This window comes from Haliaeetus albicilla, chromosome 2 (genome assembly GCF_947461875.1).
Source record: "Haliaeetus albicilla chromosome 2, bHalAlb1.1, whole genome shotgun sequence".
Taxonomy (NCBI): domain Eukaryota; kingdom Metazoa; phylum Chordata; class Aves; order Accipitriformes; family Accipitridae; genus Haliaeetus; species Haliaeetus albicilla.
The window spans coordinates 15,869,165-15,887,441 of NC_091484.1; the positions used below are offsets into that span (position 1 = coordinate 15,869,165).

At 48.4% G+C, this 18,277-nt stretch overlaps 1 protein-coding gene across 3 annotated transcripts in view; it reads left to right on the top strand.

Annotated features, from left to right (window-relative positions):
- The window catches only part of TOX2 (TOX high mobility group box family member 2), a 157,765-nt gene that overhangs the window by 116,616 nt on the left and 22,872 nt on the right, over window positions 1–18,277 (top strand). For all 3 annotated transcript variants that reach the window (XM_069807357.1, XM_069807366.1, XM_069807371.1), the window contains exon 4: window positions 14,919–15,158. In XM_069807357.1, the coding sequence (XP_069663458.1) occupies window positions 14,919–15,158 (240 nt within the window). The remainder of the gene's footprint in view (window positions 1–14,918; window positions 15,159–18,277) is intronic.

Consider the following 18,277-nt stretch of genomic DNA (forward strand, 5'->3'; position numbering starts at 1 on the left):
CCTGCAATTAGTTTTGTACATACAGAGTCATTTGGGCTTTTCACACCTATTTTGAAAGTGTTCAGCATTTGCTATAATTAAGACGAGAAGATAATAGACTGTGCCTTCTGTTAACAGTTTTTGTGATGCAGCAAGGTCATTGCATACCTTGCAGCTCTCAGAGGTTCCCCTCTGCAGAGCAGGTAAATGCCATGATCATCATTTTGCTGGCGGGGAACTGGTGTGCAGGAGATTCAGTTCCTGTCTCAGATTGCTCTGGCAGAGCTGGGTTTTGAAACTCAAATAATTTCCCAACAAATATTCGGCTACAGAACCATCCTTCTTCTCTGGATGCTTGTGTTCTCAGTAATAGGAGACTTAGGAAAGAGTTATTACAAACTAACGCAATAATCCCAACAATATCTGGCCACAGAGGGATACCAAGGTGGGGGCAAAAAGGGGGCAACTTGTTGCAGATGTGGAAGAGAAGTGATATAGTTTGTGTGCAGATGTGGTATCAACACTGGGGAACCCAACTCTTTCTAATACTGCAAGCATTTCTTATGGTACTTGAAAAGTGGGTTGTTAAACTTTGCAATCAAAAAAAAAAAGCTTTTAAAATTCATTCACAGAGTTTAATCCCACAGGGATGATTTTTCTATGTAGTCTTCCCATTTTCCTGTTGTGTTCTAAAATTACTTCTTTTTTCCTTCTTCTTCTTCTTCTTTTTTAATGCTCCATGCAATAAAACTTGGAGGTCTGTCATTACTTTTGAGTCTATTGCTTTATGTGAATGCAATATCTAAAATGTCTGAGAAGAGCCAGGAGAGACATAAACCAAAGTGAACTGGACTGTGTAGAAAGGCTTCAATAAGCTGCAAGAGCTCACAGGGAGGGGCCAATAAATACTGTGGGAGATGATGGGGCCAACGTGGCTGCAGGTCCAGCTCGTGGGTGGGAGGGTGGATGGAGAAGTGTGGTGTACAGCGGTAGGTGAGCTGCTTGTGGGAAGGCCCGTAGGAGCTGGAGGTGCTCTTGCGAATGTTAATTTTTATCCCCCAGCTACCCTGAGAAGCAAACACCAGGATTTACGCAGTCCCCACATTGCCCATCATCTTCTCCATCGAAAGCGAAGCTTCTTGCCCCTCTGCTGGGCTGGGGACGGGCTCAGTTCCATGTGCTCCATGGCTATCACCAAGCAATGCAGAGCTATGTGGCTGGGGGTCCCCAGGGTGCTCTCCCTTGTGAGCAGGATGGGGAAGGGCTCGGTGTGATCCTGCCTCGGCAACGACACATGACAGAGCACGCTTCAGCTCTCTCCATGTTGTCCCGTTGAGCAGGCAGGATAACAAAAATGAAATTATCGGCCTCCAATCCACCAGCAGCTTTTTGTCCTATCCACCCAGAGCCCACAGCTATCCCAGCTATCCTGAGCCCCATCAGGGCCTGCAAAGCAGGAGAGTTTGCAAGGGGCAGCAGCTCCTGTACAGCCCTGGCTGGGCCAGATGTGATGCAGGAGCTCTCGTCCCTTCCACAAATCAGGCAGACCAGAGATTGCATCCTTCCAGCCTCCCCCAGTGCCTCCCACCAGGGTACTGGCTTCTGACAGTAGAAAGGTCTTCTCCATTACTCATTTTTCTCCTTTTTTCCCTTTTGCTCATTTTTTCATTTTGGGTTTTTTTGGCACTGTCCTTTGCTGTGTAGGGAATGGAAGTGGATGTCAAATCCATTGCACGTTCTGAGAAATTGAATTCTTGCCTTCTGGCCGGCCCTACTGCCTTGCTGGGAGTCTCAGGAGTGCCAAAGTGTTTGTGGGAGCGGAGCCTGTGGAGGAGGACTTCTGTCCATCCCAGCAGTTCAAAGTCTTGTAAAAAGGAGGCTGGGCTCTAACTCAAGATGTTAAACATATAATAACACCAAGGATCTGGTAAACCCACCAGGAAAAGCAAAGTTCCTCAAGGAGTCACTGTAGAGCTGTCAATGTGAAGTGAAAAACTTTCTGTCTCTAGTATTTTCCTGCTTTCCCTTTTTTTTATCCTTAAGGTTATTTGCATGAAACCAGATCTCTGCTTCTCAGGAATCTATTTGCGTGTCTCAAATCCTGTCTTTGACCTGTGGGATGGCTTTGCTGGGCAGGTGATGGTCCTCTGGAATGCACAGCTTAGGAGCTGACCCACATTCAGAAGGGACCTCAGAAGTGTGGCCAGGGACCACCTGTAACATGTGGTCTCTCATCCCAGCCCTCAGAACCACGCAGCAAGTCCCACTATAGAGATACTTATTTTTGCAGAAGGTTTTAACACTGGTTTCTGAATCCATCTCCCCACCAGTACCTTTGAGATTAAAAAGTGAAAGCCAAAAATTAAAGAAAATCTAATGTATAAACAGGTCTGATGCTGAAGAGATTTTTCCCCTTGCTTCTCATGGGGATAGCTTTGCCTCACCATTAGACCCATATAATGCAACAGAAATACTCCCTGAGACAGTTTGTCTGCTCTTCCATCCATCCTGAGCATGCAGACAGAAATCTGGAGTAGGAGGTCATTCTGGGTGGGCTTCAGGGTCGGTGAAGACCCTTCCCAGCTCCCAGGACTGTCTTGGCCCCCTTGGTCCCTACACCTGCAGGTATTTTTCATCTACACCCTTTGCTTCTTTTCCCCTATATAGCTGGTTCTCACTGGCTTTCCTCCTCTTGCCAACACACCTGAAGGGGATGTGACAATTTTATTAAGTTTTATGCCCCCGCCATGGGTTGGCAGGGGGCTCAGGGTCTGGTGCTATTTAATTACCTCCCACTGTCCATTACAGGGGAATTCTGGCCCCAGCTTTTGGGATGTGATGGTGTTATGCCTGGATGAGCGGCAATTGCCTTCATCTACAAATGGTTTTTACAAAATCACTAAATAATGTATTCAGAAAACACGCTGGAAATTAATGGAATAGATTATTTGCAAACATGTTCACTGAATTATCAGGCTTGTTCTTTATCCGTAAAATAATGTACTTAAAAAAAATGAAGTTTATTGAATACGTTATTTACAGACTGTTCTCCAGCTGAGAACTGCAGGAACACCAACAGCACACACGTGGCCCGGTTGCTTCCCAGTGGCCAGGGGCAGTCGCTCCTCCTCCAGACACATGCATGGTCCAGGACTTTGCTTGCATTTTGCTGGATGATTTTGCTCATCCCTGACCTTGGCAGAGTGAGTTTGGAGAGGGACGCGTGCTGGCCCTCCCTGCTCCCCATGGGAATTGTCACGACGGTTGCTTTGCTTCGTGCATCACCACCTTCTAACACTCAGTGCTGCTCCTGGTGAAGAGTCAAAATACCTGTCAAAAGGTCAGTGGAGGGGAATTAAGCCATTTTGTGTAGCATTGTCACATCATGTTGCCCAGCTCTGGCAAGCAGCGAGGGATCATTTGGGGATGGATGGTTTAGATCTGCTGCCTGGCAGATCCCCATGGCAGCACATTGCCCTGCTGTGAAGGGAGCAGGATGGGTGGGAACCCACCTCAGAGGAACCATGGCCCACAGGAGTGGAGAATTCTGAGCTCCTCATGCCCGAGAGCAGTCCTGCCACCAGTCTTGGCTGCTTCTGCAGTTCTCCTGCAGTATCCATCCTGTCGAGTTATTCCCAAGCACCTCCTATGCAAGCAGCAGGGTTTATCCCTCCCTTAAGTCAAAGGGACCCTGTGTGACACTGGTGTACAGGGATGATGAAACCTGTCCACTGGTAATGAGGTAGCTCAGGAGTGTGAAGGAAGCCCAGGTCAGCCCTGGGGTCTCCATAGTGCAGGTGAGGCAGGGCTGTGGGGCTGCAGGAGGTCAGCTGTAGGAAGGGTGCCATGTGCAGTCCGTGTCTCCCTCACAACTGTGTTGTTTCTCTATCATCACACAGCTGGTGGGATTTGGAACTCAGGATGGGCCAAGACCTTACAATACTTTGGTCTTTGCCTTAAGAAGCAACATCCCAGCTAGGATTGCAGGTCTGCAACGGTGCTGAGATGGAGGACAGGTCTGGAGGTCCAGGTAGCTTGGGTTTGTCTTCTGACATCTCGAGGTGCTTTGAAACTATAACGTTGCAATCTGTATAATAGCTCCACTAGCCCAAGAGAGAGGGAAGCACACATTGAAGCAGGACTCCTATCTGCTTGGCACTCCCTGGGGGTGGGAGTTACTGGATTTGGGTTCCTCATGGACATCTCTGCTGTAGAAGTCCACAATAATGCTCTCATTGGCAGATGACCATGGTGAGGTGTTGTGTCATAGGAAAACAACAAGATTCAGTTCATGCCATACCAAGTTGGTCTGTTCCTTTTGGCCGTGCCCTTCCAGCACAGGGAGTGATGAAAGTATTAATGAGAAATATTTTCCATTTGCCAACCACAGTCACTATCCTGTTTTACACCACCGTTCTCACCCAGAAGTTACAGTGCTTTATCTTCATGATGAAGTGTTAATTGTGTTTGGAGAATTCTTTCCCCCGTAATAGCAGGATATCATAACAGAAGATCACAGCCTGTCAAAGTGCTGAATTCAGCTTGTCAGACAGGTGCTTTCCAAAACCATCCCTCGGTCCTGCCTTCCCCTGCCCGCCAGGCACCCAGAGGCTGCAAGCTGCAGGGAACTGCTCTTTGAGGGGCAAAAACAGGCAGAGGTGGTCAAGGCTGGGAAAGACATGGAGCAATTTATGTAGTAATAGAAGCAGATCAAAAAAACCCCATGAGTGAGGAAACAAACACAACTGAACTGGGAGAAGCCTGGGAACCTTGTCTGGGGTCAGCTGCATGGCTTTACAGTGAAGCTTCATGTTCAAAAACATTGCATTTGAAACTGCCAATATTAATTAGAAAGGTTGGGATTTCAAATTACGTAGCATTTAAAGCAGACCGTAAAAATTCCTTTTCTCATATATGTCTGCACAATTCCTCTTTAAGTCATCAGGCTGAGCTAGCTTGTGTGCACATGGCTTGAAATAACTGACTGAGGAGCTCTCAGTGCTGCTAATGCTGGTATTTAGTAATTCTTGGAATATTGGGGAAGCTCTGGAGGACTAGAAAAGAGCTAATGTGCAAATATTTAAAAAGGGAAACAGAACAGCCCAGGTAATTACAGACCTGTCAGTCTGTCATCAATCCTCAGCAAAATAATGGAGTGGCAGATCGAGGCCTCAATTAATAAAGAATTAAGGGAAGGTAATATAATTAATGCCAATCAACACAGGCTGATGGAAAACAAATCTTGTCAAACTAACTTGATATCTTTTTTGATGAGATTACAGGTTTGGGTGATAAAGGTAACAGTGTTAACATAATATACTTAGACATCTGCAAGACATTTGACTTGGAAGCACAAAGTATATTGAGAAAGTTGAACAATACAAACCCAATGTTACACAAGTTTGGTGGATGGGCTTGTCACTCTGTCTTCCCCGAGTTTGTCATATTTTTGCCAAAGAAACCATTAAATAATTCCCAGTGAAGTTTGTAGATGATGCAATGAGTAGGCAGGTGGCAGGAGATAGAAATGCGGAGCTTTTAGGATGGCCTGGTAAACCGATCACCAATAATGAATATGCATTTGGAGAACCAATAATGTCCTACCTGCAGGACCAAAAAAAATCTTTCAAGATGAGGACTCTTCTCCTTAGGGATGTTTGCTCTGGAAAAGGAATGTGAGATGCGAGGAACAGCTAAGCTTCAGGGTGGGTGCTGGCTGATGGAGAAGTCCAAAAAATATCCATAGCAATGAGCAGGGTGGGAAACTTGGTGAGAGTGCAGAGGACCGCTCTGCGTCTTTGGCCAAAGGCGGAGGGGCTTGATTATGATCTGCAAGTGCTTTGGTGAAGGACAGTTTGGTGAGAGCCCTCCAGTTTGGCAAGCGGTGGGATGCGGAGCTCCGGGGACTGGCAGCACAGGCTGCCCATGCCAGGCTGCACGTAGGGCTTGCTCCAGGGATCACCCGCTGGGTGATTTAGCAAGGGAATCCATCCTCATGGGCAGCTTTTGAACCACACCTGGGGGGGGGGGGGCAGTGGGCAGCGCCTGCCCTCCTCCGCTGCCTCCTTGCAGCCACCCATTCTCTGTCCCACTCTGTCCCCTCCACCTGCGGTTCCCGTGTCTTGCCCAGCAGGCTCACAGTGATGCTTTAGATCCCTCATGTCACAGCCACTGGGACAAAAGTAAGAAGGCTCATGAAACCGAGGGCCTGGGAAAGCTGGGCCTTCAAATCTGTCCTAGGGCATGTCTTTGTCTTGGAAATACTCTTTTTAAATCATGAATGTGGATTCTTTCTCTTTGCTTCTTGGCTCTCAATTCAGAGATGCTCCTTCGGCTCATGTTTGCAAACTTGAATCTGTAAAACCTTTTTTTCACTGTTTCATGAAGAAAAACTGCAATTTCAATATAGTTCCAAAAAATTTCCATATGCCCAAACCCCGAAAGCCAGCACCACCCACTCTCATGGGCTCCTGTGCTGCTGCTGCCAGAGCAGCAAAGCTGCCCCATGGCAGCCTGATGGGGGTTACAGATGGGGGACCAGGAGCATCCAGGAGGGAGGCTTGTCCCAGGGAGTAACAACCATGGCTGGGAACCCCACTGCATATAGAAAGACTCTGCCATATGATAAATGTCCCCCGCCCCTACAGAAATAAATTGTTTCCTTTTTAAATCCTTCCCTACTGTTCCCCTCGTATTTGTAATAGGATGATCAGTGGAACCAAAGATGTGGCTGTTACTTTAAAGGATAAATTAGTTTGACTCTTAACTCAATAATTAAAACTGTTATGGCTATGAGCCTGCAGGGATAATGTACTATTATTATAGTCATTTGTTTCAATTAAATGCTTACTGATTTTACAATAGCAGCTGGGCACCTGTGTGAGATAGCTATTACTCTGAACAAGACATCTCAAATTCCAGCAGAAATTTGTCACTGCACTAAAGCATTTTACATAGACCATGAAAGTTTATTAGGAGCAGTTACAAATCGGGAAGAGGAGGGGTGGTAATTGGGGATATATTTTCTTATCAGCTTCTCTCTCTCCTGCTCTCTCTCTTTTTTAAGTAAATCATCTTTAAGCATTTCAGCTATGGTGATGCGTTTACATTTAAACTTCAATACAGAAAAAGCCTGCTGGGAAAACTTTGCTTCAAAGCTGTTCAGCAGACAATTTCTCTCCCTGGTTGACTGTGATTGTAATGGCTTGTTCTGAAGAACAAACCTAAGGAGAGGTAAGCTGTGCCGCCGGTGAGCCTTGTGGCCATCCCTGGAATAGCTGCTCCCCTCGCCTGAGAAGGAAGACCCTGGCCGGGCAAGACTCCGGCAGCTCTGCTCAGCCCACCTGAGTCAACTCACCCCGGGAAGGATGGCAGTCATAGGATCATAGAATGGTTTGGGTTGGAAGGGACCTTTAAAGGTCATCTAGTCTAACCCCCCTGCAATGGGCAGGGATAGCTTCAACTAGATCAGGTTGCTCAGAGCCCCGACCAACCTGACCTTGAATGTTTCCAGGGATGGGGCATCTACCACCTCTCTGGGCAACCTGTTCCAGGGTTTCACCACCACCATCATTGTAAAAAGTTTCTTCCTTGTATCTGGTCTGAATCTACCCTCTTTTAGTTTAAAACCATTACACCGTGTCCTGTCACAACAGGCCCTGCTAAAACGTTTGTCCCCATCTTTCTTATAAGCCCCCTTTAAGTACTGGAAGGCCGTGATAAGGTCTCCCCAGAGCCTTCTCTTCTCGAGGCTGAACAACCCCAACTCTCTCGGCCTTTCCTCACAGCAGAGGCGTTCCATCCCTCTGATCGTTTTTGTGGCCCTCCTCTGGACCCACTCCCGCAGGTCCGTGTCTGTCTCGTAGTGAGGACCCAGGAGCTGGACGCAGTACTGCAGGTGGGCTCTCACCAGAGCGGAGTAGAGGGGCAGAATCACCTCCCTCGACCTGCTGGTCATGCTGCTTTTGATGCAGCCCAGGATACGGTTGGCTTTCTGGGCTGCAAGGGCACATTGCCTGGTCATGTCCAGCTTTTCATCTACCAGTACCCCCAAGTCCTTCTCAGCAGGCAAGCTTGGCAGGAAGCCTAGTGGTCCCCATGTGCTGGTCTCCCCAGTACGTGGGGCGATGCCCCTGGGCTGGGACTGTGCCATCTGCCTGCTCCCGCTGGTCTTGGCCTTTGTCTTTCGCACATCCCGCTTTACGTGGCTCTGCTTTAGCTTGGGGGGCTGTGATACAGCGGGGGCCAGCCAACGCCGTACAGCAAGCTCCAGCTGAATTTCTTCCTTTCCTGCTGGGTAACATCTGCAAGTGCTTCAGCACAGATCCCACCGGGATAGTAGCCCAGCTGGCGGCCAGCAAGGCTGGAGCGGCTTGGAGCTTCGCTGCTCCACGTATGCAGCAAGGGCGAAACACACTGTGGGAGAATAACACAGAACCTCTGAATTTGTGCTTCTGCCACCAAAACATGGTGATATCTTTAAGATGTGGCCAAGACCAAGGAAAGGAGGAGGAGGAGAAAAATCCCATGCAAAATGAAGGCAGAAGGTAGTTACAGGGGTTGAACCTGCCTGAAGGCTTCAGCTGGGAATTAGGATTTTGCAGGAGAGGACATTCAACGACAGCAACCATCCCTGCCTGAGCCTGGGACCTGAGCCCCAGGTCTGCTGGCTAATGCTGTAGCCCTTATTGCTGGAAAGAGCTGCCTTTTACATATGAATTTCAGGGGTTAGTTAAATTGAAGCTCGTCTTGACACATTTCAAAACATTATCTTTGCTAGCAAAGTACCCAGGCTCTTCCTCGCAGCATTTTGTTACTTGCACTGGATTACCCTTCTCCCCAGAAACAAGGAGCATGGAGCATGTGCTGTTTGTCAGCCTGTTTTTCTCTCCTTCTTAGGATTAGCTGGAGCGTTTATAGGCCTGATACGCATATTCATTAAAAAAATTGAAATATTGTGGAAAAAAAGAAGCTGTCTTTGAGTTAGCACAGCCTTTGGGAATCTGCTAAGTAAGATGCACTTAATTACTTTAGCTATGACTACATCACATTTCACTCATGTTTCCTCTGAGATGCAAAACATCTTTTCAGCAGAGGCTGCAAACACGTCCCAAGTCTTTTGCAGCACCTTGTAGCAAGCTCATTGCACTGAATGCCCGGGATGGAGACAAGATCTGACCTGGCTCTCGGAGCCGCTCCTCCTGGTGACAGAGCTAATCACATTTGCAGGGCGGTTATTTAATTGTGCGTGTGCTTCCGTCAGGCTCTGCAGGGATGCTGAATGCTTTGTGGAGGGGAAAGGCATGGGTGCAGCCCCAGTGAGCCCATAGCTGGGGTTGTATCCCACAGGACCGGTGTGCCGTGGGAGAAGAGGTTGTTTGCTTTCACAGGGGGAACATTGCATTCGTTACCTTCTTTCACTTTGGTTTGCCGTCATCGCAATTTCATTCGTCATTTACTCCCCTAATTAGGCCATTTGCTGCAGGGGAGCATCTCTGAATCCTGTCCAGGCTCTCTCTTTCCTTGGGTCTTTCCTGGGGGGGATATCATCTATCTGGGTGCACAACTAAGGCCCCTGAAAAAGCTCAGTATCTGCAGGGTCTTGCAGCAGAAAGCAGGACTAACCCTTTCCCAGCTTGAGTGAAGGCCGTTGTCACCCTAAAGCCCACGGAAGAAGTGCTGGGGCCACACACAAGCCGTTCACCTTCATTTTCACCCCAAATGTTTTACATCTGGAGAACACAAATGGCTTTTCCACCGCTCGCCCTCTCCAGTCCTGAGGACATCGGGAGCCATGGGCAGGAGCTATGGGGAGGTGGCAGCCTGGCATGTTGCTTCCAAAACTGCATTTTCTTAAAAAAAGGGAAGTGGAGAGAAATTTAGTGAGTGACAAATAGTGGAGCCAGATCCTGCCCCTCCAGACAGCAGTCAGCAGGGTTATGTGCCAGGAGCATAGTTGTACATGTCCTTCTGCAAAACCTCCTGGCCAGGGGGAGAAGAGCTGGGGACACGGGAGAGTGAGAGAGGGGGTCAGAACCGGCAATATTTGGCAAAGGTATTAAGTGAAACCACCAGTTTTTAATAATGTAAAGAAATAGGCAGCTGCTTGGGAGGAGGCCTCTGGGCTAAAATATCCTTGGGGGTGGGGATGTCCCAGGAAAGTGTCTCTGTTTTTTAAAAGGGCTGTGATTGGGTTGCTGTCAGCAGGAGGCTTCTGCATGGATTCTCTGAGCCAGAGCTCAGGTTTCTGTTTCTTCCTACAAATTTTCATAAGCATTTGCAGCACATGTCCCATATCCATAATTGCACTCCTGGACTTGTTCTGCTCTGATGCATAAATAACATGCACTGTAAAGAAAAAGTGTATGATTACATATTTAAGGGATAAACGGAGCCGTTGTGGTCTATTGGCCACATAATAAAAGTTTCAAAAAAATTGTCTTAATACAGTATTTACCCAAGAGACTGCCATGGCTGCAAATGTGAACAGGCTATTTTAAATTTTAAAATTTTTTAAGCCATGTTTCATAGCCTTCCCCATTTCTAAAAGACCCATCTTCTAAACTTTTTCGTCATTTAAATTTAAAATAAGGACAATAAATTTCTCTTTTCCTTAGCAGCTGGCAGATGTTCTCCAACATGAAAGGTAGGGATTAAACTAACAAAATCCAAGACAAATGTACCGTTTTCACTGGAATTTGGGAAGGAGCTTGCCGCTCATGCGGCAGGTAGGTGCTGACCTGTCTCCCCACCTTGCAGGCTCCCCATTGCTGCCTGTCTCACACCTGGCCTTTCCCATGACGTTTGAAAATTCAATTGCAATTGCAAAAATTGCCTCTCTGTTGCCTCCTGTGCTGCCCAAGCCTGTTGTCCATACCCATCTTGCTTGACTGCAGCATGCATGTCCTCGATGTCTTTTTGGCCAGGATTTCCCACACAGCAGCACGTGGCATGGAGAGGCCAAACCTCTGCAATAAGGCAGGTTTTAAGGGTGCATAAAACTTGCCATAGTTCAAGCAGCAGTGAGTTTCCTCAGCTCTGTGACAGAGCAAAGCCAACCCTGCTGCCTCTGTGTGGTGGGTTGACCCTGGCTGGACGCCAGGTGCCCAGCAAAGCCGTTCTATCACTCCCCCCTCCTCAGCTGGACAGGAGAGAGAAGATATAACAAAGGGCTTGTGGGTCGAGATAAGGACAGGAGAGATCACTCACCAATTACCATCACGGGCAAAACAGGCTCAACTTGGGGAAAATTAACTCAATTTATTACAAATCAACCAGAGTAGGGTAATGAGAAATAAAACCAAATCTCAGAACACCTTCCCTCCACCCCTCCCTTCTTCCTGGGCACAACTTCACTCCCGGATTCTCTACCAACCCCCCCCCAGCGGCACAGGGGGACAGGGAATGGGGTTTACGGTCAGTTCATCACATGTTATTTCTGCCGCTTCATCCTCCTCAGGGGCAGGACTCCTCACACTCTTCCCCTGCTCCAGCATGGGGTACCACCCACAGGAGACAGTCCTCCACGAACTTCTCCAACGTGGGTCCTTCCCACGGGCTGCAGTTCTTCACGAACTGCTCCAGCGTGGGTCCCTTCCACGGCGTACAGTCCTTCAGGAGCACACTGCTCCAGCGTGGGTCCCCCACGGGGTCCCAAGTCCTGCCAGAAAACCTGCTCCATGGGCTCCTCTCTCCACGGATCCGCAGGTCCTGCCAGGAGCCTGTGTCCTGGTTTCAGCTGGGATAGAGTTAACTGTCTTCCTAGTAGCTGGTACAGTGCTATATTTTGAGTTCAGAATGCGAAGAATGTTGATAACACTGATGTTTTCAGTTGTTGCTCAGTAGTGTTTAGACTATAGTCAAGGATTTTTCAGCTTCTCATGCCCAGCCAGGGCACCTGACCCAAACTGGCCAACAGTGTATTCCATACCATGTGACGTCCCATCTAGTTTAGGAACTGGGAAGGGGGGGGCAGGGATTCGCCGCTCGGGGACTGGCTGGGTGTCGGTCGGCGGGTGGTGAGCAATTGCCCTGCGCATCATTTGTACATTCCAATCCTTTTATTACTACTGTTGTCATTTTATTAGTGTTATCATTATCATTATTAGTTTCTTCTTTTCTGTTCTATTAAACCGTTCTTATCTCAACCCACGAGTTTTACTTCTTTTTCCCGATTTTCTTCCCCATCCCACTGGATGGGGGGGAGTGAGTGAGCGGCTGCGTGGTGCTTAGTTGCTGGCTGGGGTTAAACCACGACAGCCTGCTCCAGCGCGGGGTTCCCACAGGGTCACAGCCTCCCTCAGGCACCCACCTGCTCCGGCGTGGGGTGCTCCACGGGCTGCAGGGGGACAGCCTGCCTCACCATGGTCTTCCCCACGGGCTGCAGAAGAATCTCTTCTCTGGCGCCTGGAGCATCTCCTCCCCCTCCTTCTTCACTGACCTTGGTGTCTGCAGGCTTGTTTCTCTTACATGTTCTCACTCCTCTCTCCGGCTGCTGTTTCTGTCTGTCCCAGCAACTTTTTTTCCTTCTTAAATGTGTTATCACAGAGGCACTATCACCATCACTGATTTGGCTCAGCCTTGGCTGGCGGCGGGTCCGTCTTAGAGCCGGCTGGTACTGGCTCTGTCGGACACAGGGGAAGCTTCCAGCAGCTTCTCACAGAAGCCACCCCTGTAACCCCCTGCCCCCCACTACCAAAACCTTGCCACAAAAAGCCAATACACTCTGTAAGCTGGTTTTTCCTTGCAACCACCAAAGCTGAGGACAGCAGTTCAGTATGGCCCCTAAGTCAGCCTTGGTCAGTCTCCTTGTGCTGTTGAAATGCAAGGCTTTATTTTCTTCCTGCGAGTTAAATCTCTGCACTTCATAATTAATACAGAAAAAGGGCAGATCTAGGAAAATCTGTTCCCCTGACACACACTCCTTTACTGATGCAGAATCTGAAAGAGAGCAGAACATGCTGTCGGGTGTTGTGTAAAGCTCTTGATTCCTGACCTGCAGCAGTAAATCTGGGTTTGCGTTTGGATTTATTTCCTCTGAAGCCTACCGAGCCCTTGCAGGTCTTCCCTGGGTTTCTTTCTGTATGTGCTGCTAATGGAGTTGGCAAGCGTCCCCTGGTAATGAGAGATTGCACCTCAGCGGGCTTATCGGAAATGAAGATTGTTAATAAATAAAGCCTGGGTCTTTAAACTCATGTTAACATTAATCAGATTAATATAAAAGGGAAAAAGTCTGGAAAACGTTAGAGGCAGGGTTTGCTCTCCCTCCCACTCCCTTCCTCCGTGGCTGGATGAGGCTGTGGGGCGGGAGGCAGGTTGGCTCTGTCCACAGGGGCTGCAGTGGGGCTGAGCCCTGCTGCTGGGGGGTGGCTGGGCAGTGATGGATCCTGGGGTGAAAAGGGGGTTTTCAGGGAAAATGGTACAAACTGGAAATGGGGTCTTGGCTCAGCAGGCAGCAGGGCAGCCCCAAAACCTTCCATGTGCCTGCAACATGGCTGTGTTTGTCCTTATGTCATCTTCCCTCCTTGGCCAGGACAGGGGGGTGTTGCTCCTCCCGCCTGACCTGGCCACTTGAACTTTGGTTTATGCCACGACACGGGGGGATATATACTCCAAAAGATATTTTCGTTTTGTCTGATGTAGCATTCAACATTTCTTATTAGCCATATATATATGTTTCATTTTTCTTTCGAATCTTTCAAGAGTGTTGGGCTCAGCAGCCTCAGGAGGCAGCACTTGTGCCAGTGGCCTGTGCCGTGTCCATGCGTCCCTGCAGCCATGTGTGATTAGTCGCCTTTCAGTCCCATCGGATGTCCCCTCGCTCTTGCATTATGAGAACAGATAAATAGGTATTAGAAAACTCTTCATTTTTGGGGACAACTCTATCACATAGCCTCCTCCCTCACCTCTTTCCTACATGCAAGCACACACATACATCACTTCTGGTTCCTTCCCTCACTGGGGAATCTTAAGAGGCAGCACATAATTTTCTTTGCCCTTGTCTGGAATTTTTTTTTTTCGGCTACACTCATTTCGAGTGGGATTGGAACTGGTTGCAATATTTAAAACTGGAAGAGACGTCTCCAGGAGGAGTTGTAATGAGGTGGTGGGCACCAGCAGAGCTTGCCCCCATGCACTGGGGTCCATTTCAGGGCATGTTGTGGTGCTCGGGGCTTCTAGGGCTCGAGGCCATACAAACCTCTGGCTTGATGGTAGTGTCACAGCTTTGGACAGACCAACATAGTAGGAGCAGGGACCTGGGGCTTTCACTGACTGCTTTTGTGCTTACTACTTCTAGGTATAAGCACAGTAGTGCTAGCAACCCAACAGCCGTACAGCGGATGTGGGAGGGTTGGTTGCGGTACCTGCATAAACGCAAACAGATATTTTTTCACCTATGCAGTTATTAAATGTCAACACCACGTAGTGCTCAGAAAGAGCGTGTCTGGGATCCACTGATGCCCCAGGGCTGGACTGTCATCCACAGGCCCCAAATACCCTGGCACATGTGCTGATGCTCAGCGATGGCCTCACGTGTGCAGCAGCAAGGCTTGGCCCCAGAAATGCCTGGGACATTGCAACGCCCTCCCTTCTCCCAGTGATTTGGCTAAAAATTTCTCATTTATGAACTTTTCTTTCAGACCCCTGATAAGTGCCAGAGGTAGGCAGGGGCACCTCCTGGACACACAGACCTATGTATAAAGACAATTTAGCACCTCTCTGTAGTCCTCCTGGGCAGGACGATGGCAGGAGCTGAGCCCCAGGTACACGGTACTCAGTTCTTGCTCTTGGCTTGTTTGGAAGGGGGCACAAGGAAGACTTCACCAGCTGTGTAGAATAGTTTTGACTCAGTCAATAGGAGTTCATCTTAAAGTGATTTGACAGTATAATAAATAAATCAATACATTTTTTAATTACAAAGTGATATTCTCCTAACTCAGATCCAGGAGATGGTCCACTCAGACGCCACGTCCTATGAGTCCAACCGTCAAGTGCCCCTGATCAATCGCCCCGGGATGTTAGCCAGCCCCATGAGCGCTCTCAGCCAGTCACAGCTGATTTCTCAGATGGGGATGCGGAGCAGTGTTACCCACGGTTCCCCATCGCCCCCGGGAAGTAAGTCTGCTACACCATCTCCCTCCAGTTCTACTCAGGAAGAGGAGACAGAGTCACATTATAAGGTACGTGCAGTCACGCCTGTTTTAACAGACAGCAAGAAAATGGCAGATTATGTTTTTCAGTGAGGGATAAATTGCACTAAATAAGAGCACAGACTTTCGGTCTTCTTTTTTTTAAACATGTATATATAGTGGGAGACTTCCCCAAGGATGAGGAAATTGTTTCCAACCTAGGGTGAGGTACAGCATGGCAGGCTAGCACACATGCTTGGATTGTGCATGCAGCAAGTTTGGCAATGAGAGTTGGGCTTTTCTCTCCACGGTTTACCAGGTCCATCGATCTGCAGAGTTTCCTCTGATGAGGGTTTTGATGAGCAAAGCAGGTTCAAGGCTAAGGTTCTGCAAATGCTTGGGTGCAAACTTATATTTCTGGTGGCAGGTAGAGGAGATTGAAACAGGGGAGGAAAAGAATGCAGGGTGGGATTTAACTGAGCTCACCGGACAGGGCTTGCTAAGGAAAAAAACCCAGAAATTAAAAGAGGAAAAGTCTTCTGCCTTTTAGTTCACCCAGGCAGTGTTTCAGGTAGTCATCAATGTCTTAGTGGCACAGAGTCTGCCTCTACAGCCAGCACAACTGCTGCTGAGCATGACATCGAGAAACCCAAGGATTTCCTGTGGTTTTGGGGACACCTTCTTTTTTTGCCCATCTTTCTCAAAATGCACCAGCAAAGCAAACAACACATGCTGTGTTCCATGAGTCTTCTGTCTGTTATTTACTGAGGGCAAATTGCAGTGATTGCAGGGTTGCTGCCTCAACACCCAATGGGTCTCCATGCCTGCAGGTCAATCACTGGGCTCCCTGGGGGTCTTAGATTAAAGCCTTTCATGGAAAACCTTCTCCTGGAAGGTGCTGATCCAAGGCTGACACCAGAAGCGCTGGTATTGTACCTTTGTTCTGCAAAAACAGATGATTGTGACAGGATTTGAAAGTATAACCAAAGCATCAAACAGTGCAGAGACTGGAAAACTAGGAAAATGCTAGGACTGAGAAAAAAACTTTCCCTTTCCATGGAAATCCAGGCAAATGTATTCCCATCAATCCTGTAGTTTTTCATCCATTGGCAGCTTTCACTTCAGATCAGGACATTTCAAAGCAGAGTGCACACATGGATGCAAAACCAGCTTCAGTGGAATAAAACTGTAAAAAGAAGGGATACACATGATTGAAAATAGATAGAGTTTCTCCAACTCTGCGATTCCACATTTAGGGGACACTGTGGGATGGGTTGTGCTGCTGGACCCCATGGTCTACCATCTCCCAGAGCCCATGTCACACAGCTCCAGGCAATTACCTGGGAGCTGAATCTTTCATGTCAGCGGAAAATGAGTTTCAGCTTAGTTACACACCAGGTTCTCTCTCACTGCCTCTTTCAGCATCACCCAGCTTTCCTCCTGGGCAGGCAGGGCTGCAGGAGTCACTGGGGAGGACACAGCTTTGGGGTTGGATCTTCTGTTCTCATTGAGCCAGTGATGCCTGGGGGGGTACGAAGAATTTGGAGATGTCCAAATTTTGACAACTTGCAGAGATTTTAGTTTTTCCTAATCCTAAAGGCATGCCTCCTCATTTTTCTGCCCTGTAAACTACCCATCAAGAGAGGTGGAACAGGAGCGATGTATTTGATGGAGGAAGAAGACCGTAAGTGTAAAGAAAGCAGCAGAACCGCATTGTGGCCTGCAGGTTTCTGTTTGCTTTCTCTATCTACGCAGCTGCTGTATTCACCCATGGGTCATTTTTCGTATGGCCATTAAGGGCCTTTCTGCCACAAGTCATCAAAGCAGCGTCTAACATGCAGAAATTAATCTTGTGACCAAGAAGGCCACATGTTAAAGAAATGGATCTGATGCCAGCAGGTAGTTCAGATCCAGCAGGTCCTCTGAGCCAGGGAGCTTATGATTTTAGGAGGTCTCCCAGCCTCACTGATGCATTTACCTGCTTCATTGCTTCAGGGGGATGTACACATGCACGGGAGGGAGAGGTAGTTACAGCCCAGATTCCAGTTGGATTAGCAATCTCTCTCCGTAGTTATTAAAATCATGGTGTCCATGAGGTTCCTGCTCTTCACAGGTTCAGCATCTAAGAAGGCACCAAGCCACCAGTTTATGGGATCACATCTGTCACCAGTGAATTTCCCCAGTCCACATCTGGCGTTAAACATGCCTTCTGCTGCCTCTCCAGAGCAGGTCCATGCAGGGGCTGGTGGCCATACACTTCATCCCGCTGCACAAGCCTTCACTGTCACTTTGACCATGGCTCACCCCTTGGGGGATGCAGTTGCTCTGGAGCAGCGAGGCACTGGCTCTCAGGGGCTTGCCTTTAGCCATGGCTTTGGTTGTTCCAGCGTCTTCTGCAGCCCAGGGCTGGGCTGTTGTCTCATCCCGTGCTGCATCACACCTGGTGAACGCCAGGAAAACCAGGCAAAGTCCTGATCTGCTCTGCTCCCTCCTGGGAACTGATGGCTCCAGGCAGCCTTGCAGGCAGCGTCTGTTTTCCATAAATACCATTTGCTTTTTGGTGCTATCTAAGCAGGTCCAACTGTGAAACTGTCATCACGGCTGTGGTTGAATTGCGCCCGTTCCTGGCTCCTTCGCTTGGTCAACGTCTGTGAGGAGAGCAGGTCCCCCCCCACAGCACTTAAGTGAATCAAACAGGATTACAGTTAGTTAAAATACCATTTCACTTGCTAATGGGCTGAAGCCCTGTCATGCATTTTTTTTCTCCTAATAAGCTGGCCTTTCACCTCCAGGCCTCCCATTCAAGCCCAATTGGGCAATTTTAAATTAAATGCAATTTTTGTGGTCCCTCTGCTCATTCACTAATGGTCACTGTCTGTTTGACAAATGTCACTGCGCTGATACTGAACTTAATGACCAGTCAAGAGCTGCTGAGCGGAGAACAGGAGTGCTGCTGCCCTTTCCTCCCCATGCCTGGCCTGTGCCAGCTGAAGTGAAGCCTCTTAAATCCCAGCGCTTCCAAGCACGCAATCGAATCAGCAAATCCATCAGGAGAAAAGGCCTTTTCTGCTCCCAGAGCTCACTGGGAGGCACAGTTTTCACAGCTTGGTGTTTAGACCTGTGTCAATTGATTTTTTAAAATTTTTCTTAAACATCTAAGTGACACACTG